This window comes from Raphanus sativus, chromosome 6 (genome assembly GCF_000801105.2).
Source record: "Raphanus sativus cultivar WK10039 chromosome 6, ASM80110v3, whole genome shotgun sequence".
Classification (NCBI taxonomy): Eukaryota; Viridiplantae; Streptophyta; class Magnoliopsida; order Brassicales; family Brassicaceae; genus Raphanus; species Raphanus sativus.
Window position 1 is genome coordinate 25,026,788 of NC_079516.1, and position 17,525 is coordinate 25,044,312.

The 17,525-nt window shown below is 38.3% G+C and overlaps 1 protein-coding gene and 1 long non-coding RNA gene across 5 annotated transcripts; one reads left to right on the top strand and one right to left on the bottom strand.

Annotated features, from left to right (window-relative positions):
* The first annotated feature begins 4,867 nt into the window (after positions 1–4,867).
* LOC108806078 (mitogen-activated protein kinase 7) lies at positions 4,868–12,363 on the top strand. Of its 4 annotated transcripts, none has more exons than XM_056989089.1 (4): positions 4,868–5,098; positions 5,373–5,572; positions 11,117–11,358; positions 11,481–12,363. In XM_056989089.1, exons 2-4 carry the CDS (start codon positions 5,392–5,394, stop codon positions 12,162–12,164), a joined length of 1,107 nt encoding a protein of 368 aa, XP_056845069.1. In that variant the 5' UTR covers positions 4,868–5,098; positions 5,373–5,391; the 3' UTR covers positions 12,165–12,363. The 4 variants fall into 4 exon arrangements, with proteins under 4 accessions (XP_056845069.1, XP_056845068.1, XP_056845066.1 ...); XM_056989088.1 differs by having other exon boundaries at positions 4,869–5,098; positions 5,288–5,572; XM_056989087.1 differs by having other exon boundaries at positions 4,870–5,098; positions 5,376–5,572.
* A 2,618-nt stretch (positions 12,364–14,981) lies between these two features.
* Positions 14,982–16,610, bottom strand: LOC130494629 (uncharacterized). Its single transcript, XR_008935749.1, has 3 exons — positions 16,330–16,610; positions 15,991–16,237; positions 14,982–15,923 (listed from the first exon to the last, which is right to left on the bottom strand). It is a non-coding gene; the product is annotated as an uncharacterized LOC130494629 (long non-coding RNA).
* Between the last annotated feature and the right edge of the window lie 915 nt (positions 16,611–17,525).

Consider the following 17,525-nt stretch of genomic DNA (forward strand, 5'->3'; position numbering starts at 1 on the left):
TGCATTACATATGCTGGTCGATCTTGGTCGATCTGGTCGATCTGGTCGGTTCATGATGATACATCAATCAATTCACAAGTATACACTCGGATTTATTTGGCTAATTGTGCAGCAATGGTTTATAATTTGCCTGAACCAATTCACCACACTACTTTTGGTTATTCTTATGGACGATTGGGAAGTATGGAACCAGATGGTCTTTGGCATGAGAATTAATGGTTCTCTTTGCCTTCTCCTGCGACCATCTCACATTACACCATCTAATTGTGGCGTGCTGATCTCAACTCATACACGGCTATGATTTCTAGTCCCATTATATTCTGTCCAAAATCAATCGATAACTTGTATCATTGAAATCATTGAACCATTGAACCTCTCTTTAGGTTGGTTTGATATAAACATAAACACAAGGAATTATAATATCCTCTATAAGGATCTATGGACTGATTGTACTAAGTATTTTCTTAGTCTTTCATATCACTTGCAGCTGCTTTGTTTTCAGTCCATGAATAACTTAAGAACAAAACTATTCTATGAGAATTTCTTTTCTCATCTTTTTGATACTTTTATCATTTCTTTATCCAGTGATCAATATGCTACTTACTACATTTCTTTCTTACTTATATCCAGACTTTTTCGAATTTGTGGTAGCATCCACCACATAGGAGTATATCTCCTTATAATCTGTTCCTTTGGTCTCTGTGAGTATCCTTGTGTAATCAAGCCATTCCTTGAATACTTTAAATAGGAATATGAACAGCTTAGTCTATGTCTCACGATTTCTTTTCCTTTCCCACACATGACCTATTTTTCACTGGTTTTATCTTATCAGATGGTGTTTCTATATATGGCCAATACAGCCATCTCTTTTATAGATTCTTTGAATCTTTCTTTGAACCCCCACGGTTTCCTTTAGTCTATGAATGCATTCTTGTATTCTCGTGGGTTCTGATCCTCGCTTATATCTTTTAAACTCAAGTGCTATTTCCTTATGCATCTTTATCTTTTATGTGTCGACACTTCTTTTATAGTGTTCCATTGTGTTCCAGACATGAACTAATCGATTAAAGATTTCATTCTTACTAAGAACCTTCATTTACCTTGCAGTTTGGCGTCCCAAACTACATGGTCCGGTATCTTAGATGTTTAGCTGCGCAGCCTTATCTCAATGTCTGGTTTGGTTTCTCTTATGACCTCGGATATATCATTTCTATGCACCTTTCTTTTTATTTCCGAGGTTCCTTATCTTATGGAACATATTGGTCTATCTTTAGACTTTATAGCAACTTGATTATGTCTCTTATAGGACATTAATTTCGTGGTGCTTAAGCTGGTATGACTTAGTCATTCTTTTTCTTTTCTTTTCGGGTCTAATCTGTCTGGCATTCTTTTAGCTAGCTTTGTATGATCTTTCTTTGGACGTCTTAAATCATATTCTCTGGTCCGAGGATCTTGCCAAGACAAGGATGGTTAATACCATTCCATTTCTCTTTATACTTGTACCAGCTTATTTCTTTCTCCCCCTGATGTTGGATAGTCGGATTCATCATGTAATCCGTAAACCTGGCCATAATCTGATCACCCATATTTTGGCTCAAGGTCTCTTATAAAATCGTGGGAGGAAGACATTCTCATATCCAACATATATTCCCAATTTTATCTCATCTTCTTATGAGGTTCCATCCTAAACGGCACATATTATTGTGGTGGTCTAAACATAATCTCTTAGGATGGTCTATGTCTGGATCATGACCCTTTATCATTTTTAGATGGGAATATCTATGCTCACTTTATATGGCCTGATGCATATTTTTATTACATGTAAATCCACGTGTTCCCAAGCATTAGCTAGTGATCTTTGTATCACAAAGAATTCGGCCAAGTTCTATCATGGTCATAGACCATGTCACTCGGATTTTTAGTGTTGTTCATGTACCACGGGAGTGTCTTCCCCCCCCCCCCCCCTCATGAACATGCTTATAAATCTTTTAGATGCTTGGAACATTATAGCCTATTGAGTTTCCCTTGTGTATATGTTACACAACGTGAGATTCTATGGGATAACTTTTTTGTGCCTTTTTCGATATCAATCTTTGCATCAATTTTAAAGATCTGGATGGCTAGTCCAGTCATGCCATAAAGTGTATAAAATTTTGTGGTCAACCTATCTGGTTACCTAGGCCTTTTGCCTTTATCATACTAATCTTTTAGCATAGTTCAGATTAGTCGGGAGTACAGTCTCAACCATTTTCTATGCCTTGGGCGATTTTTATTTATAATTCTGAAGGAACTTTTTATTTCCTTTGTCTAATGGTTCAATGTGGAAACCATTCATTTTCAAAATTTTATAACTCAAATTGGTCTTTTATTTGGGTGAATAATTCATGCCCCCTTTAAACAATGCCTTTGGTCGGATGATTTTAATTACTATACTCATTTTTAAATTTTCATTTTGTCATTTATCAATCAAGAAATTATCAAGCAAATCAAATAAGATAATATAAAACTAAAACAACTCTTATAATAAAATTGTAAATGACAAACAAATCAAAACATAAATCAAGCCGACAATTCCTTTTATTATTCTGGACGTGGCTTCTTTGGATTCATCCTTATTCTCTCCAGCCTTATTGGCTTCAGGAAGTCTCATCTCACTAGTTTTCTTTAGTATCTCATTATTCTTCTCAACTTGTAATAGATACGAGATCAAATTCGTATAAGTGGTGAAACCTTTTTTTTTTGTAGGTATATTGTAACAATAGATCCCTTGGATCAGCTGTGAGGAATGTCTTTTCCAGTAAATCTTCCTCTGTTACCTCTTCACCACATAGTTTCAATTTAGAAACAATTTTGATTAGAGCTGAGTTATATTCATCTACGGACTTAAAGTCCCGAAATCTGAGATTTATCCACTCATGCCTAGCATTTGGTAATAACACTATTGTGTATCTGGATTTTAACTCTGTCCAAAGGTCTAGAGGGTTCTCAATATTTAGATACTGATCTCTGAGATCCTCAGTGAGATGTTGGCGAATAATTGTTACTGCCCCATATTTTTCATTTTCAGTTGCATACTCGCCTTTGATGATACATCTGTCAAGTCCTCTTATCTTCAGGACACTTGCAGTGTTCATGGCCCATTTTAAATAATTATCTCCAGAGAGATTAAGGGCTGGATAATCCAAATTTGACATCTGAAAATATAGATTTTAGAGTCTTATTATTTGACTTATAATCAGATTCAAACAATGCATTTTAGTTTCTTTCAACCTCTTAGTTATGCAATGTGATTTGGTTTCTTTCAACCTCTAAATTATATAATCTAATCCGATTTATTTTAGTCAATATAGCAATGCAGCTTTGGTTTCTTTCAACCTTTAAATTTATGCAATGCAATCCGATTTTTCTTTCAATCTAGCAATCTAGAAAATTTCTATAAACTTTTTTTTTATTTATCAATCCCTTATGATTCAAGTCAATTTCGACATTGATCAGGGAAATCATCTAGCAAGTAGACTAAAATTTAACAATTTCAATCGAAAACACCTATTTGCAATCGAGTTTCATAAAAAAAATAGGGTTTGTATAATTCACAATCCTAAGCAGTTCTAAACATCAAGAACAACTTTAAAAAAATCAAACTAGACAATCAGATCAATATTCAAGTCGAAATCATAAAAAAATTAGATGTTTTTGGATGAAAACCGATCTTGTTTATGTTTTAGGGGATTGATCGATTTCTAGGTTTAAGGATTCGATTTGATCATTTAGATCAAGGGGGTTTTGAGATTCAGAAACCATTGTGGTTATGATTTTAATTGTAAAACAATCTCATATCGAACTTTTGGTTTAAGAGTTTCGATTTACTCATGGAAGGGTTTGGACCTATTAATCTTTGCTAGGGTTTGATTTGGGGTTTTGCAAAATTTTAATGGTCATTCCTTTATCAATCAACCATGTTCGATTATGAGTTCTTTTAGGGTTTCAAAGTTTACCTTTAGAACTTTGAAGTGTATGTTTGGACCACCGAGAACTGGAACAAGTCGGATCGCGAACTGCATGACCGGAACGGATCAGGAGCTGGTCGCGTGTCTTAGGTTGAGCAAAAACCTCTTGTATCTTTAGAAACGGTTTTAGAGAACGAACGGTTTGAAATCGTCGGATGGGTTTTAGAATTTCAGGATTTTAGGTCACTTGACGGCGCGTCTTAGAATAGCGCGTGAGGGCGCGTCCGGAGTCCGATAGAGGCAAGGCCGACGGCGTTGGATTCGTCTCGTCAAGGGCTTTAATTTGATATATTACTCGTTGTCTGGATCCTTACGGTTTGAGAGAACGAACGGTTTAAAGTCGTCGGATGAGTTTTAGAATTTCAGGGTTTTAGGTCACTTGACGGCGCGTCTTAGAATAGCGCGTGAGTGCGCGTTCGGAGTCAGATAGAGGCGAGGCCGACGGCGTTGGATTCGTCTCGTCAAGAGCTTTAATTTGGTAGATTACTCGTTGTCTGTATCCGTACGGTTTGAGAGAACGAGCTGTTTGAAGTGCCGCCGTCAATTAGGGTTTTTGAGGTAGCTCGGAATTTCAGAGTCTCGTGCTGATAACGTGTTGAATAATGAACGGGAAAGCTTACTTTGATCATCGACTAAACAGTCGTATATATACATGATACATGTAGTTATCCTAACTATAAGATAAACACCAAATTAGAAGTAGATAAGGATAAAATAGAATATGTCGATCATATATATCGGTACATAACAGATAGATTGTAACTGAAGCTTTTTCATTAAAGTGGGATAAACAAAATATCCTACAAAAGAATGTCGTTTCCGTAATTAGCAGACTTTCCTTAATATAATAAAATACATTTTTTTTTCCCGAAGGCTTCTTCATCAACACAACGTATTGCTTCCTCTTCTTCTTCTTTCTGCCTCTTTCTCTAAGCATTTCCCCATATGGGTCTCACCACTTCCTCTCTTATATCTTCTTGAGATAACTATGAAGAAGCCATCTCAATTCAGATCCAGTCAAACCCTTCTCTTGTTCCTCTGATCACCAACCAAACAACCCCAATAACGATCCAGCTTCTGTAATAACAAGGGTATGTCCAAATCTTATTTTTAGTTAATTTTGTTTTTTTTTCTAAATTCGATAAAAGAGTTTGAACTATGATTACGCCGAAAGTTTGCTACTTTTTTTCTTCTTCTGGGGAGTAGTAAGATTGATAGCTAAGTAAAGCAAAGGATAAAAAAGATTGAATCTTTTCACTTTTTTTCTTTCTTCCAACAAGGAATAACGTAAAGAAGAAAAAAGCTTCAATGATTCGTTAACTCTCTCTCTATAAAACCCTTTTTGAGGATTTGTTGAGTTCTTAGCAGAAGAAGAAGAACAACAATGGCGATGTTAGTTGACCCACCAAACGGGATCAAACAACAAGGCAAACATTACTACTCCATGTGGCAGACTCTGTTCGAAATCGACACCAAGTATGTTCCTATCAAACCCATCGGCAGAGGAGCTTACGGTGTGGTTTGCTCTTCGGTCAACCGTGAGACCAACGAGAGAGTCGCTATCAAAAAGATGTAGACAGAGGAGACATGGTTAAGAAGCTTTGGAAATCAAAAGAGATGGTAACTTCAGAAACGTGTTCTGTTTCTGAAGTGGAGAAGAAGAATGAGACAATGGGCTTGAGAGAGAAGCTGGAAATTGATGAGAGTCCAAAAGCTGAAACAAGCTTCACTAAACACGGAATGGGCCTGCAAGAAACTGAAGTAAAGCCCATTCAGAAACAAACGGCAACGGCTCTCTCCACTGCAAAACGTGAAAACAAAAACAGAGAAAAGGACAAGACTTGTGGTCCTGCAGAGTACGGAAAAGGAGAAGAGATTGAGCTAAGGAACAGGTTTCAACAGCTGGAATCCAAGGGAGAGGAGTTGCCCTAATTGACAGCAAGGCATTAGTCTAGGGTTTCCTCTCTTTAGTATAAATAGAACTCTTTCTGTGTAAAAACGTTTAAGCTTGAAATCAATGAAAAAGTTCAACTTTTATATCTCTCTGTTTTGAGTTACAAATAGATCTCCCTCTGCTTTCATGGTATCAGAGCACAGTGAGCTTTCCTGAGCCATGGATAACGCTTTAGATCTTTATTCTCATCCTCAGCTGGACATAGCCAACTGTGTTACTCTCAAGCTTACTGAAAGAAACTACATCCACTGGAAAAGGCAATTTGAATCTTTTTTGTCTGGTGTGGATCTGCTCGGCTTTGTCACTGGAACTTCTCCTGCTCCGGTTCCTCTGATTCATGTTCCTAATATCAACGGTGGCTATCGAGATGTACCCAACCCAGATTATCAGTTGTGGGTCAGATCTGACCAGATAGTCCAAGCTTGGCTTGTGGGCTCTCTCTCGGAAGACATTCTCAGTGTTGTCCTTGGGGCCAACACAGCTCAAGAGATTTGGATCTCTCTTGGTAACCACTTCAACAGAGTATCTTCGTCACGTTTGTTTGAGCTTCAACGTCGACTTCAAACTGTTACCAAGTCCAACAAGACCATGGTTGACTATCTTAAAGAGATAAAAGGGTTGTGTGACCAGTTGAACTCTGTTGGCTCCCCTGTTTCTGAGAAGATGAAAGTCTTTGCAGCTTTGCAAGGGTTAGGAAAGGAGTACGAGCCTATCAAGACCAGCATAGAAGGTACCATGGATTCTCCTCTGCCTCCTTCCTTCGAAGACATTACTCCTCGCCTCACTGGGTTTGAAGATAGACTTAAGTCTTATGAAACCACTCAAAGCTCTGTGTCCCCACACTTGGCGTTTCATGTATCTTCAGGAGACCCTAACTTTCCTCAAAATAATCCCTATGCTCAACAAGCGCCTCACTTTACTCAGTATCGTGGTCGAGGGGGTAACAGTGGTCGTTATGGTTACAGTCGAGGCAGAGGCTACTCTACTAGAGGTCGAGGCTTTCATCAACAAGTCTCCTCTTCAAACTCATCTACGCCTGGAGATGCAAACTCAAACAGACCTACTTGCCAGATTTGTGGTCGTTTTGGACACAATGCTCTGAAGTGCTACAGACGCTTTGACATATCCTTTCAGCACTCTGAACCGCCCACCGCAATGGCTGCTTTACACGTCTCTAATGATCTTCCAGCACCTGACCAAAATTACAACGGCACTGAGTGGTATCCTGATACTGCAGCTACTGCTCATGTGACGAACTCTCATCAGAATCTTCAGTACTCTCAGCAGTACTCTGGAAATGACTCGGTTATGGTGGCTGATGGTAACTTTCTGCCTATCACTCATGTAGGGTCAGTTCCATTACAGACTGCTTCTGGCTCTTCAGGTATATTGTCTCTCAAGGATGTTCTTGTTTGTCCAAACATATCGAAATCATTGCTTTCTGTATCCAAGATGACTGTTGATTATCCTTGTGAGTTCACCTTTGATTGTGATGGTGTGTATGTTAAGGACAAGCTCACCAAGCAAATCCTGACTCAAGGAAGCAGGCTTAAGGATCTCTATCTCCTGGAAAACTCATCTTTTACAGCTTTCTACTCTGCTCGACAAGTTGCGGCTAGTGCTGAAATATGGCATAGAAGATTGGGTCATCCAAGTGCTGAGATACTGCAACTTTTATCCAGAAGTCAAGTTATTAGCATCAATAAAAGCATGTCCAAGATCTGTGACTCTTGTCAACTTGGCAAAAGTGCTAAACTTCCTTTCTCTAGTTCTGTTTATGAGGCTTCTAGACCACTTGAGAGGGTTCATTGTGACCTCTGGGGTCCCTCTCCTGTGTGTTCTGTACAAGGCTTTAAATATTATGTTGTGTTTGTGGACAATTTCTCTAGGTATTGTTGGTTTTATCCTCTGCGACTGAAGTCTGATTTTGTTCATATATTTATAATGTGGCAATCTCTGGTAGAGAAACAATTAAATCAGAAGATCTTAATGTTTCAAAGTGATGGAGGAGGTGAGTTTATAAGCTCCAAATTTGTAACTCATCTCTCCAACTGTGGCGTCAAACATCTGATTTCCTGTCCTCACACTCCCCAACAAAATGGGATAGCAGAGAGAAAGCACAGGCACATTACTGAACTTGGGCTTTCGATGATGTTTGATGGTAAAGTTCCTCAAATATACTGGGTGGAGGCTTTCTTTACTGCTAGTTTTCTCGGGAATCTTCTGCCTTCCTCATCTTTACCAGATCACAAGAGTCCATACGAGGTTCTGTTCAACAGAAAACCGGAGTACTCTGCCCTTCGCGTGTTCGGTAGCGCCTGCTATCCTTCACTTCGTCCATACGCTGCAAATAAGTTGGATCCAAAGTCATTACAGTGTGTTTTTCTTGGATACAATGAAAAATATAAGGGTTATAGATGTCTTCATCCACCAACTGGGAGAGTCTATATAAATAGACATGTCTTGTTTGATGAACAGAGCATTCCTTTTGCCTCTACTTATTCCCATCTTCATCAACAATCCTCCTCTAAGCTGCTTTCTGCTTGGCAACAAAGCTATCTATCCACCTTTGGAGCAGGAAATTTACCTACTGGAAACGCTTCGAGTAATACTTTCTCTCAATCCTCTGTTTCTCGAAAGGCTGCAGGGTTTCAAACTGGAACTTCGTGTATACAGCCGGTGCCGCCAACAAAAGTGTTGATGACTCCTGCAGTTCCTTCAGTGCCTACTAATACCAGTTCTGATGATCACTCTGTTGATCAACCAACTGGTCACTTCAGTTCTTCTGGTTCTTCTGTTTCAAATTCAGCTCAAAGATTATCTGTTCAGTTTGGCTCTCTGCCATCTGTCTCTCTTGGAAACTCCTCTGAGTCTGGAAATTTGGATTCTCTTAATGTTGATCCCAAATCTCACGTGGATCATCAACTGAGGTCTACAGCTCTAGAGAAATCAACCAGTTCTTCTCGTCATGATGATACAACGCAACAGGCAAATGAAGTTCCTCACCAATCTGTTCATCCTATGATCACACGTTCTAAGGTGGGGATTACTAAACCAAACCCACGTTATGTTCTCTTTACAGTAACCTCTACACCTCAAGAACCAAGAACTGTTAAAGAAGCCCTCAAGCATCCTGGTTGGAACGCTGCGATGACTGAGGAAATGGTCTCCTTTGATGAAACTGATACTTTCACTCTGGTTCCTTATCATCCTGAGATGCATATTCTTGGTTGTCGATGGATTAATCGGGTGAAACTGAATGCTGATGGAACTGTCAAATGCCTACGATCTAGACTAGTAGTAAAAGGATATGATCAAGAAGAGGGGATAGACTACATGGATACCTACAGCCCTGTGGTGAAGTCTCCTACAATCAGAGCTGTTCTACATCTAGCAACAGTTTATAAATGGGATATTCGGCAACTAGATGTAAAGCATGCTTTTCTTTATGGAGACTTGACTGAAACAGTATATATGCATCAACCACCGGGGTTTATTAATCCTGAGAAACCAGCTCATGTTTGCAAACTAAACAAAGCAATATATGGATTGAAACAAGCGCCCAGAGCTTGGTTCAATAAATTCAGTGATTTTCTGTTGGCCTTTGGATTTATTTGCAGCATCAGAGATCCTTCTCTCTTTATATATCACCACAATGGTGATATTATTCTTCTTTTGCTTTATGTGGATGACATAGCTTTGACAGGAAGCAACAAAGTTCTTATTGATACTCTGCTCGAAGCTCTTAATAAAGAGTTCAAGATGAAAGATTTGGGTCTGTTTCATTATTTTCTGGGTCTTCAAGCAACTTTTACTTCGAATGGGATGTTCTTGAATCAAGAAAAATATGCAGAAGATCTCCTGCATATCTCTGGAATGTCTGGTTGTACTCCTGTGACAACTCCACTGCCGCTTCAGCTCAACAGAGTTCCGGACACATCTGCGTTGTTTCCTCAGCCAACATATTTCAGAAGTTTGGCTGGGAAGCTTCAATATTTGACCTTAACAAGACCGGATATGCAGTTTGCTGTGAATTATATATGTCAAAAGATGCATGCTCCAACTGAGAATGACTTTCTTCTTCTCAAACGAGTTCTGCGATATCTTCGTGGAACATCTAACTATGGCATTACGTTTCAGTCTCAGACAGATTCAAAGGTCAGGGCATACAGCGACAGTGATTGGGGAGGTTGTCCCGATACTAGAAGATCTACTGGCGGGTTTTGTACCTTCCTGGGATCTAACATCATCTCTTGGTCTGCTCAAAAACAGGAATCTGTCTCTCGAAGCTCCACGGAAGCAGAGTATAGAACTCTATCTGATACGGCTGCGGAAGTTGTTTGGCTCACAAATCTGTTAAGTGAAATTGGAGTTCCTTCTTCATCTCCTCCGGAACTGTTCTGTGATAATTTATCGGCGGTTTATCTTTCTGCAACTCCAGCAATGCACAAGAAATCAAAACATTTTGAAGTTAATTTTCATTTCGTGCGTGAGAAGGTAGCTATGGGGAAGCTTATCGTACATCATATTCCTGGATTACTTCAATTGGCAGATATTTTTACAAAGTCCTTGGCTTCACAAACCTATCAAGAACTCAGGTTCAAACTTGGTGTGGTCAATTCACCCACACAAAGTTTGAGGGGGTATGTAGACAGAGGAGACATGGTTAAGAAGCTTTGGAAATCAAAAGAGATGGTAACTTCAGAAACGTGTTCTGTTTCTGAAGTGGAGAAGAAGAATGAGACAATGGGCTTGAGAGAGAAGCTGGAAATTGATGAGAGTCCAAAAGCTGAAACAAGCTTCACTAAACACGGAATGGGCCTGCAAGAAACTGAAGTAAAGCCCATTCAGAAACAAACGGCAACGGCTCTCTCCACTGCAAAACGTGAAAACAAAAACAGAGAAAAGGACAAGACTTGTGGTCCTGCAGAGTACGGAAAAGGAGAAGAGATTGAGCTAAGGAACAGGTTTCAACAGCTGGAATCCAAGGGAGAGGAGTTGCCCTAATTGACAGCAAGGCATTAGTCTAGGGTTTCCTCTCTTTAGTATAAATAGAACTCTTTCTGTGTAAAAACGTTTAAGCTTGAAATCAATGAAAAAGTTCAACTTTTATATCTCTCTGTTTTGAGTTACAAATAGATCTCCCTCTGCTTTCAAAAGATTCATAGCGTGTTTGAGAATCGTGTTGATGCTCTGAGGACGTTGAGAGAGCTTATGCTTCTTAGGCATGTGAGGCACGAGAATGTGATCGCGCTTAAAGATGTTATGTTGCCTTCCGTTAGATCCAGTTTCAAAGATGTTTACTTGGTTTATGAGCTCATGGATACTGATCTTCATCAGATCATCAAGTCCTCTCAGTCTCTTTCTGATGATCACTGCAAGTACTTCTTGTTTCAGGTACTGTTGATGTAACAACATAACTATCTTATGCAGGCAGGGCCGGATCTGAATCCGGCCCTGACTATCTGTATGTTTTGTTTATGTTACTGACATAAGCTGTGTGTTCTGTTTCTGTTTAGTTGCTAAGAGGGTTGAAGTATCTTCACTCTGCAAACATCCTTCACCGAGACTTGAAGCCAGGGAACCTCTTGGTCAACGCTAACTGCGACTTAAAGATATGTGACTTCGGGTTAGCGAGAACGAGCCAAGGCAACGAGCAGTTCATGACGGAGTATGTGGTTACACGTTGGTACAGAGCACCTGAGCTTCTTCTCTGCTGTGACAACTACGGAACCTCCATCGATGTCTGGTCAGTTGGGTGCATATTCGCGGAGATTCTTGGTCGAAAACCGATTTTCCCGGGGACTGAATGTCTCAACCAGCTTAAGCTGATCATCAATGTTGTTGGTAGCCAGCAAGAATCTGATATTCGGTTTATCGATAACCCGAAAGCTAGGAGGTTTATAAAGTCTCTTCCTTTCTCTAGGGGTACACATCTCTCTAATCTCTACCCGCAAGCTAATCCTCTAGCTATAGATTTGTTACAGAGGATGCTTGTGTTTGATCCAACCAAGAGAATCTCTGTGACTGATGCACTCTTGCACCCGTACATGGCGGGTCTGTTTGATCCTGGATCTAACCCACCTGCTCATGTCCCTATCGCTCTGGACATAGATGAGAACATGGAGGAAAGAATGATCAGGGAGATGATGTGGGATGAAATGCTTTACTACCACCCTGAAGCTGAAACCGCAAACGCGTGATTGTCATCGAGAGTTTTTTTTCGTACTCGAAAATGAAGCTTTGTTGTTATGTTATATAGCGAGTCCACAAACGGCTCGAGTGTGTGAGTGAGTGAGTAGCAGTAAGAGAGTTTGAAGAGCTAGCTGATAAGTATCTCTTTTCTGCTTTGTAAACGTGAATCTTGGAGACTGTTTGTTATTAAGTTAAGGTTTGTTCTTACATCGTCTTTGAGGTGACGAGTTTACTTCAAATTTTCAGACCAAATCCTGTTTTCTAAGACATTTTTCCATACAAAATTTATTTTCTCCAAGATTCAGACCAAATATTACCTATCATCGTGGTTTGATCTCTGACGGTTCGTACAATTTTAAGAAATTGTGTATTGAATTTTTTTCTAAAAGAATATGAATAAAATTTTATATTTATATTTTATAACTAAATATTAAATATTCTCTCGTTTTATAAAAAAAGAATATTATTTGTTGTTTTTATATAGAGTTGTTTGAAATTTCAATACAAATTTTGAAAGTTGTGATTTTTAATCATAAACTAGATTTTAAATGTGCTTTCAAAGCGCGAGATTATTTTATTTACAAAACTTGATTCATTATAAACTATAATTTCTATCTATAATTATATATTTCAGTTTTATATAATTTTATTTAAATAAACATTGACATGTCTCACATTTTTTTCTAGTTTATTTTTAAAATTTAAAAACTGAAACGGAGTATTACATTGTCTAATATGTTTTGCATTGGTCAAATTTTATTTTTTTTAATCATAAATGATAGATTAGAGTTAGGAAAAATATCTAGATCTAAAGAACCAAATCAAATCCGAACCAAAAAGTAGTTCCGAATCTAAACCAAAATTGATTAACACATGATTGGATATACAATTTTAGTAGATGAAGAACCATATTCAACGCATACTCGAATCAAATATTTTGGATACCTTAAAATGCTCAAAACACGGAAAATATCTAAAAACTTGTTCTCCATCAAAACTTCCAAATAAATACAATTTTTTTATTTAAATATTTACTTTTACATTATTTAGATTTATTTATTTTTATATTATTTAATTTATGTATTTTGAGAATTTAATGTATATGAATTTTTATATTTTTACATAATTTAAAATGGATATCCAAACTAAACCCGTAATGTTCAGAATAAGGTTTAAATCCCTAGGTCTAAAATCTGAAATCCGAATAGATTCAAATCAAAACCGAACGGATCCTGATTAAATTATATAAGATTATGTGTTTAATTTATTTAATAATAATATAAACTGATACTTAACATATTTTAAATCTTTCTTCAGATTAAGTTTTATCAAATAAACTTTATATAGCCTAGAATGTCATCGACTTTTTTTATATCAACAATGTCTTCTATTTAAAAGGTTAAAAGATAATAGAATAAAGAATGTGAACAATAGGGAATAGGGATGGCATTTCGATTTTGTTATAGATACTGTTGGTTTCTTTTTGTTTTTCAAGTCAAAATGGATCTTGGGTTTCGAACCTCTTTTCTAATTTGTTTTTCAATAAAAAATATCTTATAATTAATTCTGATAAATTTTGGAATTGGAAAATCTATATTGTAAACTTCATAGCATGTAAAATTACATTTAAAATTCATCTTGTCGTTATAGAATTAATATTATCAGCGTTATATTATTATGTGCATATAAAATCACATAGATATTTTCTTGGCTATAAAGTGACATCTTTATAATATAGGGTATCGATAAGTAATACTCCCTCTGTTTTTAAATAATACATGTTTTGAGATTTTCACACTTTTTAATAAAACATATTAAAATTTACTTATTAGTGCATAGTTTTTTGTTATTTTATATTTCCTATATTTCTAAACCAATAAAATTTCAAGAAATGCAATTAATGTTTTTGAGATTCACAATTATTCATAATTAGTTGACAAAAATTACATTGAAAATATAAAAAATACATCTTTTTGAAACAAAAAAAAATTCCTAAAACATACATCTTTAAAAAACAGAGGGAGTATTGTTAATAAATGCTGGGTTAATTCTGGTTGAATGTGATTGGTTATTACAAATTCCTAACATCCAATTGGCTCAATATATATTTGGTAGAAATATTAAAAAATTCAAAAAAAAATAACATTCCTTTGTAAATAACTTAAAAAATTACGGGCAGAATCTTATGAAGAAAAACAGATTAAAACTACTGCCTCATTTCCTTTGTAAATAACTCCGCTGATTCCTACTCGTTACAGCCTTGTCGGAGCTCTGGGTCGAGTCCATCTAGCGTCGGTTACTCGGGAAGTGCTCCGATAGCAGAGGATTCTCATCTGGAGTAAAGACGCCGTCATGAGGAAGGAGTGGCGTGGTGGGGATTCTTTCGTCAGTCTTAGGTTTTCCGGGAGGCGGAGGCTTCAATAGCTCCGTCGCCGCCGGCTTTTGTTACCGGGAGGAGGAAGCTTTCGTCGCTTCTCTGTCGCCGGCTCATGTCCACGGAGAGTAGAGGCTTCCATAGTCTTGCGCCGCCGGATTTCAGTTTGTCGATGTAAGTTCTGTCGACGGTTAGGGTTTGTATTTTGCTTGAGGATCGGGATGTTAGCTTTGTTGGTTGTTCTTTGGCTCGCGGTTGTGCGGTAATGGAGGAGCTCTCGAAGAGATCGAGGAGACTTCTCCTACTGAAGGAAAAAGCGTGAAGGATAGGAGATGGCAGTGATTGGAGGTTCGCCGGATTGCGAGCTCCGTCGCATCGAGTGGAGAACCGGCGGCGTTTCTGATGAAGGGGTAGGTCAAGTTGAGGCAGTTTGGACGCGTGGTGCTCACTGATCGAAGACTGCATTTTGCGGTTGGGCCTCCTTGACCTTGGGCCTGTTGGAAGATGCCGGGTTCGGTTGGGTGTGGGCGTAGGCCCGTTTAATAAGATGACAATTTGGTCGGTTTTCTTCTGGTTAGTGTAAACCGATGTTGGTCCGGTTTTGGGTTGTTTTTTGGGTTTATGTTGCTTGGGCTTGGTGGTTTGGTCTTGAACATGTATCTGGGCTTGACCCATCTTTTATATATAAATTTCAGTTTGGGAAAAAAAAAAAGAAGATTGTCTTTTTTTTTCTTTTATCAGAAAAGAAAGAAGATTAACAAACAACAACAAAAGACTAATATAGAACATGACTGGACGATCGAGATGGACTTATTGTACTCGATTACATTACTTGTAACTCCTATTCCCTCAAGTCCCAAGCATGAAACAACGATGGTCTTATCGGTTGGAATGCAACTTATGTAGCTCCCACGATAGAACCTTCCTGCTAACAAAGCTAGAAACAACTGTCGCCTTCAATATCTTCAAGGCCTCTTCATTAGTCAACGACCTCGGCGTCTTGTATTGACTCACAGAAGAGCCTCGAGAAACGAAGAAACTCATAAGCTCATCAAAGCCACCACTCCTAACAACTTTAATATCTAATGGTCCAATGTTCTTATCATTCGTTCTTCCTTTTCTATACACAGAGTCAAGACATTCCTTGATGGTGAAGCAGCATTCCTCCATAACCTTTTGTCGCGTGTGATTTACCCATTTCCGGGTTTGGGCTTGGAGTTTTGCAGTGTTGGGCCAAGATAGTTGATGTGAGGTTCAACCGAGAGAAGCAGTATTCCAAGTAAATCCCAAAAGCAAAGTAAAATACTGTGTGGGTTTTGGAGTTTCACACGAAGCTTTGTGTTAAAGGGTCAGTCCAAGAGCAAGCCGTTAGAATCTTCTGAGCTGGCAAGTCCTGCAAGTGGAAAGGAATCATTCAACGGATCAAAGCAGTATATATAGAGGATCAAGAGAGGTATCACCTGGGGATTATCAAGAAAAGTTCTCGTCACAAAGGAGAGCAGAGAGGGTGAGAGAAACACGTGAGGATTGGGGTGTGAGATCATCTTTATTGTATGTGTACTCTGTTTCTTATGCTTGGGTGAGTGACGTGATAATCTGGTGAGTGATTGTATCACACTGATACAGTATCTCTTGATCCTCCGAGATGTACCGAGTGCTTCATTAACAGCCTTGGGAACTCGTATTCCTCGTGTCTCTTTTAGTTACCTGCATAAACGAACAAACACCAAAACATAGATGAATGATCTAGGATAAATGATGAGTTAGATAATCTGATCTATGAAGCTAAAACATTACACCTTAGGGTCGGGCTCTAGCTTCACATCCTTGACTTTGCTCCCAAGTTCCCAATAGAGTACGTAGTGTCCTGGAAACAAGGAGGAATCCACACGGCTAGTGAAATTAACTAGCATTAGGTCATGTGGCTCAAGTAGGAGCTTTGCGTTTGTCACTTCCTTGAAGAGATCTTCTTCGTATGTCTTGTCCATGTCGATGCTCAAAAAAGAATTTTGTCTTCCCACGAAACGAAATTATGGCTCATTGTTGTAGAAACCAGTCACTCGTAAAACGTCCCCCAAACGGTACCTATACAGATCTGTTAATTATATATACATATTATTATAACAAGTTATAATCATGGCCAAAAAAGATTTATTATTAAATAGAAACTTACCAGAAAACGTTGTTGTAACAGGTTCATAATCATGTCCAATTTTAACATCAACAAGATCGACGTCCTTGGGATCATGACCAGCTTCTTGATAGTTTTTCTTGATCTCTAAGAACTCAAAGTATGCCATACATGGCATAGTGGTGTAAGACACATCACAAGGCTTGCTAAGAGGATCTAAATTGAGGCCTATAAAACATTCAGAGCTGCCGTAAAACGTCGAAGTTAAAGGAAGACTGCCACCATAGAATTACATCATTGGTATATACTGTGCCATGGACCCCGTAACCACAGTTTTTATGCATTTTTCATTTGGCCATAGTCTCCTCACTATTGCCTTCCATGATGTTTTACTGCATTCTTGCTCGATAAGGCTGGCTAGTTCTGGATTTGGAGCGGCGAGGAACTTACCCATCCCAAAAACACAGTTAGCATCTGTGATCCAGTCGCTGACACAGCCTGTCCTTATGTTCGAGTATAACTCACTCCAGTAATTTTCCAAGAACTTGATTACTTTGAGGAAAGTAGAAGCAAATGGTGCACCAGCACGAGATACATTCCCTCGTTGTACAAACCCACATAACGAGCACATGCTCTAAGTGGTGTTTTCACAAGTTGAAATTTCATTTGGGCTTACATGCCCTTGATCCCTGTAAATGGTATAAAAAACACAATAAAGAAACACTAGAAGCACCAAGGAGAGCCTTGTTCACTCCTAATATGGCCAACATGTCTTGTCTTATGTATCTAGCCTCCTAAAGCATAATTTTTTTAAATGTCCACAGTACACTAAATTTATTGACTCCCATTGAAATTTTAGCACAT

Excerpts from the sequence above, each read along its gene's own strand:
- LOC108806078 (XM_056989089.1), top strand. The coding sequence starts at position 5,392 with ATGGCGATGTTAGTTGACCCACCAAACGGGATCAAACAACAAGGCAAA. Across the intron at positions 5,573-11,116 it reads CAACGAGAGAGTCGCTATCA|AAAAGATTCATAGCGTGTTT; the intron begins AAAAGATGTAGA and ends CCCTCTGCTTTC. Across the intron at positions 11,359-11,480 it reads GCAAGTACTTCTTGTTTCAG|TTGCTAAGAGGGTTGAAGTA; the intron begins GTACTGTTGATG and ends GTTTCTGTTTAG.